This window comes from Humulus lupulus, chromosome 1 (genome assembly GCF_963169125.1).
Source record: "Humulus lupulus chromosome 1, drHumLupu1.1, whole genome shotgun sequence".
Classification (NCBI taxonomy): Eukaryota; Viridiplantae; Streptophyta; class Magnoliopsida; order Rosales; family Cannabaceae; genus Humulus; species Humulus lupulus.
Genome location: NC_084793.1, coordinates 20,633,242 through 20,647,723, shown reverse-complemented (window position 1 = coordinate 20,647,723; position 14,482 = coordinate 20,633,242). Strand labels below are relative to the sequence as shown.

The 14,482-nt window shown below is 33.9% G+C and overlaps 1 protein-coding gene across 1 annotated transcript; it reads left to right on the top strand.

Annotated features, from left to right (window-relative positions):
- Positions 1-9,250: 9,250 nt before the first annotated feature.
- On the top strand, positions 9,251-13,623 carry LOC133788615 (probable amidase At4g34880). The gene is made up of 5 exons (XM_062226171.1): positions 9,251-9,876; positions 11,617-11,831; positions 12,306-12,560; positions 12,723-12,918; positions 13,010-13,623. The coding sequence occupies exons 1-5, from the start codon at positions 9,331-9,333 to the stop codon at positions 13,367-13,369; spliced, it is 1,572 nt and encodes a 523-aa protein (XP_062082155.1). The 5' UTR covers positions 9,251-9,330; the 3' UTR covers positions 13,370-13,623.
- Positions 13,624-14,482: the final 859 nt, after the last annotated feature.

Here is a 14,482-nt window from a genome sequence, read left to right as displayed (position 1 = left end):
TCCGAGGAGAAGCCAAGGAGATTGGTCCAAGGAGGAACATGGCATGCTAGAGGAGAGTGCCATGTTAGAGGAGAGAAGTGCATGTCTTACCACCATGCACGTTCAACCCACAAAAACATGTCCTACCACCATGCATGTTCAACCAGCACTTGCATGGGTAGTGAGTAGGAGGTGGACCAACTAGCTAGAGGAGACTAAGTCAGACACAACTCCAACAACATACGCATGAATCTCTCATTCTTCCCACAAATGGGGGGTTTGTTATATTTCGAATTTTGAATGTTTAAATGTAATAAATATAATAAAATATCCCTATCATAAGGGGATATCAGTTGAGGATCCTAGGCCTATAAATAGAGAGTTTATGGGATGAGAGAGGGACTTCCTTCTGCTTCTTCTTTCTAGAGAGAGAAAATTGGGACTGTCTATTCTAGAGAGAGAAAGTGCTGAAATAATAGAGAATTCTTGTATTTTTGCAATCTGTACTGAAGAAACTCAGTTGGCTCAGTCCATCTGATCTTGAGTACGGATCTATAAATCACAACTCTAAGTGGATTAGGCTATTACCGACAATCGGGGCTGAACCACTATAAAAATCTCTTGTGTTATTTAATTTTCTTGTTTATACCGTCTGTTGTCGTTTTTATTTCTCTTGAAGGCTTGTCGTTATTGACATTCTCACGTCGTTGGCTAAAAATGCAGTCAACAGAGATAATTTAGGGTTGTTATAACTATTTATATTTTATTTTTTTAATGGTTAAAATATTAGCTAATAGTTATAACAACACAAGATATTTTGGAAAATAGTTAAGATATTGATTTTAAAATTTAAAATTGGTTAAATTTTGAAAAATATCATTTTTTATTCAGCAAATTAATAATTTTTTTTAATGGGATTTAAATTAACTTTGGTTAATTGTTGATAAATCCTATTTAAATTAAATTAATATTTTTTTTTCAAATTAACCTAAAACCAAGTTGATTGTTGATAAATGAAATTTAAATTAACTATTGTTAATTGTTGATAAATTTCATTTAAATTAACTTATTTTTTGTAAAAATTTAATTGATTTGAATTTTTTTTGATAAATTCTAGATAATTAATTGTGGTATTTTTGCAAATGAAATAAATTGTGGTATTTTTGCATAAATTCATAGAATTGCTCATATAGTAACATGATTAGGCCCATCCAATTATAACATGTCTGTTTGCACTATATGTGGTATTTTTCCAATTGGGCTTAGATGCATATAGTGGCCCATATGTTTGTTAGATATATGGTTTTTTGCCAAATAAAATATTCATAAAATGATAGGTTTTATTTGGGCCCATTAGAAAATGTAAAGTTTAAATTCCTCTCTTGTGGGTGATTCCACTTGTGAAGGCCCATTTGCTTTGCATGACTATAGTGGGCCTAATCAATTAATAACAATTAATAAAACGAATGTTTAAATTCCTGTCTTTTGGACCTTGTATGGAAGATAGGGGGCCTTTGTAGTGGGAACGACATATTGGACCCAACCCTCCTCCATACAAGCCCAATTGTTAAGGCCCATTTACCTGAGTTGGACTTAATTGTGTAGGTTCATTATATTAGTTAAACCTAAATATTGATTAGCAACAAATTAATTCTAAATTAATTGAATTTGTTTCAATGTGACACTTTATAATTAATACGAAATTATAGGACTTTGGTTTTAAAAATTTTAATCTGTTTAATTTTTTTTGGAAAACCATAGTCATTAATTTTCTAAAAATAAATAATAAAAATACTAATTTTAATTTTATAATGAGCTTATTTTAAGAATTTTATTCGATCTCCACCGTTGGTTTACCATAGTCAGTAGCTTAATGGGGCCTCGAGGCGCTTTGATTCGTCCCCCTACGGAAGGTGTTCATTAGTTATTTTGACAAGGTTAGATTTCGAAAGATAGATAATTATAGGTCAAATTCTACTAGATTCACCCCTATGGTGACTACTAGGACTAAATCTATGATTATTGAAACCGTGGGTCTAGCTCATAAAATAAGAGATTTTGTTTTCTTATTTTGATCGAATAGTAGGTTGTTAATAATGGTGTCCATTATTAAATGAGTTTACAACTCTATTTAACTAGTGGTATTTTTGACTCTCGCCAACCGGGACAAGGATATCATAGATTAGTTAAAAACCTAAAGAAATAGAGATATGATTGTTTTTGGTATTTTTTCTCATTTCTTACATATTTTTGGTATATGTTGTGCTATTTCTTGAAATTTGTGTGAATAGAAGTTTCATTGAGCAAATGTGATTGATTTCTATTTTATTGGTACTTTGTAGTTTTGAGTTATGGCTGTGTCTACTCCCATCCTTTCTCAACTTTCGATGGAGAAACTCACTGGAGAAAACTTCCTTAAATGGAAGCAAAACATCAACATTGTGTTGATAGGTGACAACTCCAAGTTCGTCATGACTGAGGAATCCCCGGAAGTTCCAGCTGAAGGAGCTACCAAGTCTGTGAGGGACAAGTATGAGCGTTGGCAGGCGGCTAACAACAAGGCGCGATACTACATGTTGACTAGTATGGTCGACACTCTCAAGACAAAGATGGAGAATGTCGAGACAGCCTACGAAATCATGGATCAGCTCCAAGACATGTTTGGTGCCAAGTCAGCGCAGACTCGTTTTGAGGCCACCAAGAAATATGCCAATGCTCGAATGGCACCTTCTCAACATGTTCGTGATCACCTGATCAAGATGACAAACTACTTTCAGGAAGCTGAACTGCACGGAGCCATAATAGATGAGGAAACTCAAGTTGGCTTAATCCTCAACAGTCTTTCTCCAGCTTTCCTTCCATTCACCACCAACTATGTGTTGAATAAACTCAACTATGGTTTGACGCAGCTCATGAATGAGCTTCAGACTTTTGAGTCTATTATGGGTGGACCTAGTAAGGGAGGAGAAAAGAAGACAACTACTACTACTGCTGCTGATCCAGCTAAGGCTGAAGCTAACCAAGCTTCATCTTCAAAAGTTGGAAACAAGAGGAAAGGTGGGCAAAACAATAACCTCAAGCCTGCAAAAGCTGCAAAGGCGAGTGCACAACCAAGTGCACAGACGCCAAAGGGGAAAAACAAGAAAAACAAGAAAGATAAAGGTAAATGTTTTCACTGCAAAGAAAAGGGGCATTGGAAACAAGATTGCCCCAAGTTTCTAGCAGATAAAAACAAAGGTAATGATTATAGTTCATTTATCTTAGAAACATGTGTTTTAGAGAATGATAACTCTATTTGGATTATTGATTCTTGATCTACTAACCATGTTTGTAACTCTTTACAGCTTCTTGAATCGTGGGAGGAAGTGAACGAAGGCGGCTTAAAGCTTAGAGTTGGGAACGGAGCATTCATTGCGGTCCAAGCTAGAGGAAGAGCTCGTCTGAAGTTCGGAAATAAATTTTTAATTTTAAAAAATGTATTTTTTATTCCGGATTTTAGTAGAAATTTAATTTCAGTTTTCATGTTGCAATTAGAATGATTTGTTATGACTTTCACAAGTTTTAATATATCTATTTCTTTCAATGGATCACAATTGTGTATTGCATGTTTGGAAAACTGGCTTTATATTCTGCGACCTAACGAACCCCTCGCTCTTAACAATGATTTATTCAAAGTAGCTAAACCTAGGACCAATAGACGTCAAAAGACCGATAACAATAATATGACGTATTTATGGCACTTGAGACTAGGTCACATTGGCTATGATAGGATTCAAAGACTTACAAAGGACGGACCTTTGAGGGAACTCACCTTAGGTGAATTACCTGTCTGTGAATCTTGTCTAGAAGGCAAACTGACCAAGCGTCCATTCTCTGCAAAGGGTGATAGGGCCAAAGAACCACTTGGTCTTGTGCATTCAGATGTTTGTGGACCTTTGAATATACAAGCCAAGGGTGGTTTTGAGTATTTCGTCACTTTCATTGATGATTACTCTAGATACTCATGTCTTTACCTAATGCATAGGAAATCAGAAACATTTTCAAAGTTTCAGGAATTCTTAGCAATGAGTCAGAACCAATTAGGTAAAAGGTTAAAGATCTTGCGATCTGATAGGGGTGGAGAATATTTGGATATGCAGCTCCAAGATCATTTAACTGAACTTGGGATTTTATCACAACTTACTGCCCCAGGTACTCCGCAACAAAATGGTGTAGCGGAACGCCGAAACAGAACTTTATTGGAAATGGTTAGATGCATGCTTAGTTACTCAACTCTACCAATTTCGTTCTGGGGACATGCAATTGAAACCGCAAATGACATTCTCAATGTCGTGCCGTCAAAATCAATCCCCAAAACACCTTTAGAACGCTGGAATGGTCGTGAACCTAGTTTACGCCATTATAGAATCTGGGGGTGTCCCGCTCACGTCCTGAGGAAAAAGGAGGGAAAGCTAGAACCGCGAACTGAAGTTTGCATGTTTGTTGACTATCCTAAAGGTACTCGGGGTGGACTTTTCTACAGTCATTCAGAAAAGAAAGTGTTTACTTCTACAAATGCTACTTTTCTGGAAAATGACTATGTCCAGAACTTTAAACCTCGCAGCAAAGTAGTTTTAGAGGAGATGGTTAAAGAATTGACTCCAACCAATGTTCCATCGTCATCAACGCGTGTTGATGATGAAATTCCCACTCTTCATGTACAACCGACGCAAGTCGATTTAAATAAAGAAAGTACCACTGTTCCTGAGCAAACAATCACGGAGCCTCATCGTAGTGGGAGGGTTTCTAGAAACCCAGTTCGCTATGGTTTGGATGGTGAAACCAATATGGTTGTTGGTGTCACTAGTGATGATGATCCATTGTCTTTCAAACAGGCAATGGCTAGCCCTGAAAAGGAACTATGGCTCGAAGCCATGAAACATGAAATGGAGTCTATGTACTCAAATTCCGTCTGGGATCTTGTGGAAGCACCTAGTGACTTTAGGGCCATTGGGGGCAAGTGGATCTACAAGAAGAAACGAGGTGTTGATGGAAATATCGAGACTTATAAAGGTCGATTAGTGGCAAAGGGTTATACCCAAAGAGAAGGCGTGGACTATGAGGAAACTTTTAGTCCGGTAGCCATGCTCAAATCCATTCGCATCCTCCTATCCATAGCAGCCGCTCTCGACTATGAGATTTGGCAAATGGACGTCAAGACAGCTTTTCTTAATGGAAATCTTGACGAGGTCATTTATATGGATCAGCCAGAAGGATTTAATGTATCTGAACAAGAAGGAAAAGTTTGTAAGTTAAATAGGTCCATCTATGGACTTAAGCAAGCTTCTCGTTCTTGGAATCTTAGGTTTGATGAAATAATCAAAACCTATGGCTTTGAACAAAATATTGATGAGCCCTGTGTTTACCAACTGAAGGCAAATCAAATAGTGGTATTCCTGGTTCTTTATGTAGATGATATCTTACTCATTGAAAACAATGTTAAGAAATTATCAGATGTGAAGAATTGGCTGAGCACTCAATTCCAGATGAAGGATTTAGGTGAAGCAAGTCATGTTCTAGGTATCCAGATCATCAGGGATAGAAAGAACAAACTTTTAGCTCTATCTCAAGCAGCTTACATTGATAAAGTGCTTGAACGTTTCTCAATGACAAATTCCAAGAAAGGGCGTCTACCGTCCCGCCATGGAATTCATCTTTCAAAGAAGCAGTCTCCCCAAACTCCTGAAGAGGAAGATGCAATGAGAAAAGTTCCTTACGCATCTGCAGTTGGAAGTCTGATGTATGCCATGTTGTGTACTAGACCAGATATCTGCTATGCAGTGGGAGTAGTGAGCAGGTATCAGTTAAACCCAGGACCGGAACATTGGATAGCAGTTAAGCATATCCTGAAGTATTTGAGACAGACTAGGGATTATATGTTAGTCTACAAGGGTGGTGTTCTGAACCCTGTAGGCTACACCGATTCAGATTTTCAGACTGATGTCGATGACAGAAAGTCTACTTCTGGAATGGTGTTTACTCTTGGGGGTGGAGCTGTGATTTGGAGAAGCGTAAAGCAGTCTGCAATCTCAGATTCCACCATGGAGGCTGAGTACATAGCCGCGTCAGAAGCAGCTAAGGAAATAGTCTGGCTAAAGAAGTTCTATTCGGATCTTGGTGTTATTCCAGAAATGGATAAACCGCTTGTGTTGTTTTGTGACAATACAGGAGCGATAGCCAACTCGAAAGAACCTCGTAGTCACAAGAGGAGTAAGCATATAGAAAGGAAGTATCACATTATTCGAGAATATGTGGCCAGGGGAGACGTGAAGGTTATGAAGATTGCAACTGAAGACAATCTTGCGGATCCGTTTACAAAGACACTACCAGAAGCTACATTTGATAAGCATATCAAGGAGATGGGATTAGTAGAATTAAGGCATTAGTTTCAATTAGTGCAAGTGGGAGTTTGTTGGGGTTTTATGCCCTAATTAAAACCCAAATTCTTTGTAATCTAATTTTATTATCAATAAAAGAATAGAAATCATTTTTTGACTTGGTCAATCACTTTGCTCACATGTTTTATTTTCATGATTATTTGTTTAATATAAACTTCTATTAAATCCTGAGCATATAGCTAATCTTATTTATAGTGACGTAATCACAGTGGAATATAAATATGATTATATGTTCAAAAATAAGTTAGTCCTAAGATTAGTCAGTGCACCGGATTTACACTGACTTGCCAATCTACGATATGATCTACTTACACATTACAGTGTTATGTTCTTTCCAGAACATTAGCAAAGTAGATAAGATCAGATGTATTTGTTACATCGGACAAGACCGATATTGACAGTTGATAAGATAAGTAAACATACCGTTATTATCTATTCTAGTCATATCATATAGTTGACCATAGGTCAATTCAATCTCAATTCTGAGTGGTTAGTATTCTAACTGATTGTATTATTTGAGTTCTTTGACTTGTTCGTTACCAGCTTACCCTACGGACTAGCCCATACTTACATCTTGGGAACTCGGTAGTATAATTGAGTGGGAGTGTTAATCATAGATATGAACATCTATAGCTTCTGATGAAGAAGTGAAACGATGGTTTCCTTTTAGTTTAGTTCAAGGTGATAAATGATAGAGATCTCATTTCAGTAATTAAATTAGTTTACTGAAATATCATTTACAAGGAACTAAGTGTTTTAAGGATAAAATACAATGAGGGGTAAAACGGTATTTTAGTCCTATCTCATTGTAGACCGTCTATAGAGGATTGAGTGAAAATTATGGTTGTAACAATGGATAATTAATAGCGTATCTATATTTTTTATGGAGCGTTCTATGAATTCAAGAGTGCAATTCCGAGTCTATAGTGGAGTCACGAGGAATTAATAAGTTAGTAAATTTATTTGTTAGATTTATGATAACTTATTGGAGCTTGATTTCATAGGCCCATGGTCCCCATTGTACCTTGGATAAAATCATCTAGATAGTCTCAATTAATTGATTTAATCATCAATTAGAATTATCAAAGTTGACCAGGTCAATTTTGGATAGTTTCGCAGAGTTGTGTAATTTTGAGAAGAAAAGAGAAATTATGGCAGATTTATTAATTAAGATAAATTGGTATCTAAATTAATAAATAAGTTTAAATCAAGGTTCAAATTATAATTAATTAATTTGATAAAGGATTTAAATAATTATTTAATTAATTAAATCAATAGAAAATAGTACATGCCTTGATTTTAAGTCCAATGGGCTTATAATCAAATGGGAAATTTCACGGGCCTATAGCCCATGATAATTTTGACCTAGGGCTTCAAAATGGCTGTTATTTTATTGATTTTTTAATTAAATTAAATGACCTAATTGAGTCTATAAAAGGAGTGCTTAGAGATAAGATTTTAGAGACGACAGATAAGTCACAAGTCAGATTTTCTGATAGTTTTAGATTCTCTCTAAACACAAGTCATTTTCTAAGCCTCTTTGTTATTTTATCTTCTTCTCTCTATATCTATCTCATGTGTTGAGAATTGCCCACACTAGTCTAGGTGGTTCTAAGGATACATTGGAAGATCGTGAAGAAAATAGAAGATCGGTTCAGTTTCTTGATAATACTCTGCGACAGAGAGGATACAAGAGTTAGAGAAACTGAAGGAAGGACTCTTTAATTCCGCTGCGTATACTGTAAGTATTCTATTCTTTGTTTCTCTTGAATTCAATTTTAGAAACATGTTTTAGGCTATCTCATATTAATCTGTTTAATATTAGATATACATGAAAATAAATAAAGATCCTGTATAAGCTTTTTCCAACATCAACTTGTGGTGGCTCGAGGTGGCCGAAAAGTGCTTGGAAAGTTTGGGAGAAACCCAAAATCGTAGAACTTCGAGTGCCCCATTGAGGGCCTTAGGCTGCGCATGAGGTGCCGATCTTTGGGGGTTGGAGGTTTTGTGGGACGGCGCGTCGACTGGGCTGGCGCGTGGCGGTGGTTGGGCGACGGGAGGGTGACCGTTCGGCCCTGGCAGAGACGACGCAAGGAGAGAGAGAGAGAGGGAGAAAAGGGAGCTCGGTGATTTTTTTTGTTTATTTTTAATAAATAATAATAAAACTTTTGTTAAAAAAATTATTCAAACTTTTAGGACACAAATTTTAGGGCTTGTACTGTGTGTCTTAAAAGAAATTATTTAAGGACTCCCAATGAGTGTCCTAAAAAGTCCAAGAACTTTTGTTAAACAAAATTTCAAACTTTTAGGATACACATCAATTTTTAGGGCGCACATCGCGTGTCCTAAAAGAAATTATTTAAGGACTCTCAATGAGTGTCCTAAACAGTCTAAGAGCTGTTTTTAGAGCTCGCATTTAGGTTAGTGCTCTAAAAAAAGAGTCCTAAAAATATGTTTTTTGTAGTAGTGTTAGCAAATATGATAATCACCACTGTTGAGAATAAACTAATAATTAACACTTTTTGACTTGTCGTTTGTGATATATACATATATAAAAAAATTTATAAGAGGTAGTTTAACTCAAAAAACACCAAAATATATAGGTTGCTTATATTAGTCATTACTATATTTGTAAAGCCACCTTATCCTATCTGGGTTTCACACACTGCAATTTCAAAGAAAGTTCATTCATACACTTTAATTTCCATCCATAACTTTATCGAGAGTGTTAAAGATGAAACATCTATTTCAATATTATGCTATATAGTACACTATGCTACTAATACAATGACTGAGAGCAAATTTCACACCATGATTCACACGCCATCTTTTCTATCTTATAAATGTCGGACATAGCTATAGCATTTTGATATATCATCAAATCAGCAGAAGACCATTTTTATTCTCCTCCACCATGGGCGCTCTATCTCTCTCTTCTATATGCCATCTACTGCTTCTGATCCTTCTAGCCATACTTTCATCTGGGTACCACTCCGATGCAGCTAATAAAGGTTTCTCAATCTTAGAAGCCACTGTTGACGAAATCCAACTCGCTTTCAAGCAAAAAAAACTCACTTCAAGACAGCTTGTACAGTTCTATATAAACCGGATCCAACGGTTGAATCCAGAACTACATGGGGTCATAGAAGTGAATCCAGATGCTGGTGCTCTAGCCGATAAGGCTGACTATGAGAGAAAGGTTAAGGCTCCAGTATCATTCTCTAAGCTTCATGGAATACCTGTTCTGGTTAAGGATAATATAGCCACCGAGGACAAGATGAACACCACTGCAGGCTCACTGGCTTTGCTTGGCTCAGTCGTGCCACGAGACGCGGGAGTGGTGGCCAAGCTCAGGGAAGCTGGGGCTATCATACTGGGAAAAGCCAGCTTGTCCGAATGGTCCGGTTCCAGGGGCAATAATGCGCCCCCTGGTTGGAGCGCCAGAGGAGGCCAAGGGGTGGTAAGTTGTTGTCATTTTTCACGTTAATATGTTTCATATCAACTTTTCTTGCTAATAAAAAATTGTATGGCATTAATATTAAGAGAAATGCTAAGGGTAGCGGTACCTTAAATTTACTACTCATTTCAATTTAATAAATATTATAATTTAATAAATATTATAAGATATAACTAATCAACTATAAAATATTATCAATATTATCAAGTAGTATCAGACACCAAATAGCAACACTCTAATATTAATTCCTTCACTTTGGAGGTTTTTCCATAAATATCTTGTATAACCAGAATTTGCTTTTTAGTGTCAATATATAATAAAGCTAAATATTACGTTTGTGTCTGTCATAGAATAAAAAAAATAAAAAATTAGCCCTAAGTTTCCAAGTTGTTAAATTATATAGTATCTGAATTTGTTTTTGGTCAATCTAATTATTAGAATTTTTATTATTCATATAATTTTTTAATTTATTAAAAAGTTATTTTTGAAATCTTTTATTTTATTTTATTGAGAATATTTACAAAAAAAATAAATAGTTTTACCAAAAGTAGGAATAGAATAAAAATTAATATGAATAAAAAAATTTATAAAGGAATTAATTTTTTTATAATCTTGCTTTAGAATAATTTTTCCTCTCATTTTCAAATCAAATAGTCGTTCCACAAAAATGGTAGAAAATTATTCCATTGGAATGACATTCTAATACTTTAAAATACAACCAAATAAATAATGTAATAAAAATTTATTCATTTTCATTCCATACTTCTACCAAACATCACCTAACAGTATTATTATGGATTGAATAGACAAAAGTGAGTTAATTATTTTTTTAAAATATAGAGGCGAACTCTTGGTATTTATTTAGGTTAAACATAAGAAATCAAATTGGTATATTTTCTTAATGTATGGTGCTTCCTAATAATAAGTTATAGGCGTAAAAACAACACTATATAATTTTTTTTTGTAATAATTTATGAGTCAATGTCTTAAACACATCACTATATATACAATCCTAAATCTAGATCTATTACAAAAAAATCAATGTCTTAGTTAGGCCTGGGCAAAAGTTTTTGCAAGCAGGCAACCAAATAAATCGCTAAAACTAAATTGAAAAAACTGACAAAAAATGCAACTTGAATATCCCGACAAAAATTCAAACTGCCTAATAATTAGGCAGTTTAAGAATTATACAACTCTAATATAACCCGAATAAACTTACTAAGAGTTTTTTTATTTATACATACATATATTACGTATATTATTGCATATATTGTATGTAATACTAAATATTATTTTAAAAAATTTAACCAAGAATTTGGAATAATATTTTAAAGTTTCAATTTAGAATAATATGTCTAAGTTTGGAAGATGTATATTATACTTTTAGTTTATTGAATCTAACTATTTGAACATTAAAAGAACTTAAGAATGGAAACCAGACCAAATACTGCCTAAAACATTGAATGTATTGAACAATTTTATTTTTAATTAGATAAGGCAGAGTTGGATTTTTGCAACCAAATTTTTACATTGGGTTGATTAAAATATATAATAACCCGAACAAATCGATCGATGAACACCCTCATCTTAATAATTTGTATCACTCCTCATTTGTTTTATTAAAAAGAACATTTCTTGAATGGCCATAATAACTAGATCTAGAGATAGGAATTTTTATTGTTTAACGTTTTCTATTTGATGATAATATGGTATAAATATTTATATATATATAAATACACGCAGAATCCTTATAACAAGATGCAAACTCCTTGTGGATCGAGTAGCGGATCAGCAATATCAGCAGCTGCAAATTTTGCAACAGTTACATTAGGAACAGAGACAGATAATTCCATTTTATGTGCATCCAGCTTAAACTCAGTGGTGGGCATCAAACCAACTATTGGTCTCACTAGCCGAGCAGGGGTTGTTCCCATCACCCAAAGACAAGATACCGTAGGGTACGTATTTTACAAGTACCTTTTTATTTTTATTTATATATATACCCTAAAATTATTTATTTTCGACACATCAATAAGTTATACGATGGTGAATATTATAATTATACGAGACATTCTATAAATTTTGAAAAAAATTTAAATAATTTAATGTACCAAAATCAAGATTCAAATAACATATAATTGTATATATATATATTTTGATTTTTATACATGCACAAGCTATTAAAATCATAATTTCAGTATTCTAATTATTTAAATTTTCAAAACATTTATAAGAGGTTCTTTATAATTACAATCTATACCTTCGTTTAAAAATATTAGCATTACAACTTATCCATGAAAACAGAAAAAGAACCCACCTTTAACTCTTGTTTAGAGGACCTACTGAGTCTATCTCTCCCGTGTATATATATATATATAAATGTATATTTATACAAAATTAGCTGTTGAATGAATTAGTTGTGGTTGGAATAGACCAATTTGTAGTACTGTCTCGGATGCCACTTATGTTCTTGATGTCATTGCTGGTGTTGATAAGAATGACAAAGCAACAATTGAAAAATCCAAGTATATTCCGAAAGGTGGCTATGCACAATTTCTTAGACCAAATGGACTCAAAGGAAAGAGACTTGGGATTGTAAGACATCCCTATTTTGAATTCAACATTTCTAATAAAGAGATTGAAACATTGCTGATTAATACTTTTGAGCAACATCTCAGCACACTAAGGTAATACAATACCTTTATAACGTGTTAGCTAGTACTATTAAATACAAGTCTATATATATATATATATTTATTTATATATATAAATATCTTCCTATGATTTTAATTTGGTGTGAAATGTATTGACATACTTTTATGCAAAAAAAAAAAAAAAAAAAAAATCAGGAAAGAAGGTGCAATTGTGATAGATCATCTAGAAATAACAAATATTGACGAAATCATGAATGATATATCGAGTGAAGATACTGCAATGAACACTGAGTTCAAGATAGATTTAAATGCATACCTAAAGGAGCTCGTGTCATCACCTGTGCGATCCGTAGCCGATGTCATAGTCTTTAACAAGAAAAACTCCAAGTTGGTAAGTATATAAATATATGCATGATACACATTTAGTATATATACATACATATATAGATATAGTAACCAATTAAATTTTGCATTAATTGTAGGAAAAAACTGAGGAATACGGGCAAGAAATACTTATAGCAGCCGAAGCAACAAATGGGATAGACAAAGCTGCATTGGCCACTCTAGCAAGACAAACAAATAATGGTTTAGTGAAGTTGATGAAAAAGTACAAGCTAGATGCATTGGTGGCTGGTGGTGGACCTTCTTTTCCTATCCCAAATATTAGTAAAATCTTGGCAATTGGGGGATTCCCTGGAATTACTGTCCCAGCAGGCTACATTCAAGAGGGGACGCCATTTGGCATTTTCTTTGGGGTCCTGAAAGGTTTTGAACCCAAATTGATTGAAATTGCATATGGGTTTGAGAAAGCTACTAAAATTAGAAAACCTCCTCAGCTTTAGAAGTTGATCAAGACCTTCCGAATCCATGCATGCAATTTCCCTATATATATATGTATAAACTCGTATTTATATTAAGTATACTAGACACTTATGCCTTACAATAATGCTTGTAGTTTTACTACTATTGGCAGTCTGGAGTCATTAAAAACTATAACTAATTATTCTCTTTTTTTTTGCCGGAGTATTAATCTCTTCTTTATTAGCTATCACACATGTTACATCAATAAATGCATGGAGAGTTATTTGGATCTGAAGTTCTTCATGCAAGGCCTACAATAAAAAATAAATTTGTACATATTCAAAAATGACTATGTAGATATGGTCATAGTATGTTTGACACTACAAAAAAAGTTGTCATTTAGTCCCAACATAATTTTTTGTGACTAAAAAATAACATTTAGTCACAAGTTCTTACTAATGTAATTTTAGTCACAATTTATTATATATAGTGTAAAATTTGTTGTGAAAAAAAAACACATTTAGTCGCAACAAATTGTAGCTAATAATTTTAGCTACATAATTTTTAGTGGTGACATAGAGATATAGCAATGTCTTTTTAGTCAAAATTTATTCACTTTAAGTCACAAATTTTGTTGTGACTAAAAGTAAGACTTTTTTTATAGTGAGTGTCTTCCATCAAATTAACGTGAAAGAACATGTTTCTTAATTTGTGCCTCTACATTATAGTGGTGTTTGTTTTGAGTAGTTGATTTGCTTTAGAAAGTGTAGAGTGACTTAGGATGAAAGTAATATTAAACTCTTGTGTACAAAAAGGTTCACTTTACCCTTAAAATACATGTGAGACTCATACAAATTATTAGCTTTACCTCCTTAAAATTTGAACCAAGCATAAGAAGGGATTTAGATTCTCATTCCCACATTTACTTTACTACATACCCCCAGTAGAAATGTCAATTTCATTGCATGAATGCATGAAGACGTACGTACAATGCTATGGTTCGGCCCAAATAAATATTGAACAATTTTTTTTACGTACGGTAAGATAATTTGTTACTGAAATTTTATTTAAGGAGGGTAATGAGTGGATTGGTATTGAGTATCATATTCCCTTTATATAATATTAATAGGCTTAATAGGATTTTCCTTCCAAAC

Excerpts from the sequence above, each read along its gene's own strand:
- LOC133788615 (XM_062226171.1), top strand. The coding sequence starts at position 9,331 with ATGGGCGCTCTATCTCTCTCTTCTATATGCCATCTACTGCTTCTGATC. Across the intron at positions 12,561-12,722 it reads CAACATCTCAGCACACTAAG|GAAAGAAGGTGCAATTGTGA; the intron begins GTAATACAATAC and ends AAAAAAAATCAG. Across the intron at positions 12,919-13,009 it reads ACAAGAAAAACTCCAAGTTG|GAAAAAACTGAGGAATACGG; the intron begins GTAAGTATATAA and ends CATTAATTGTAG.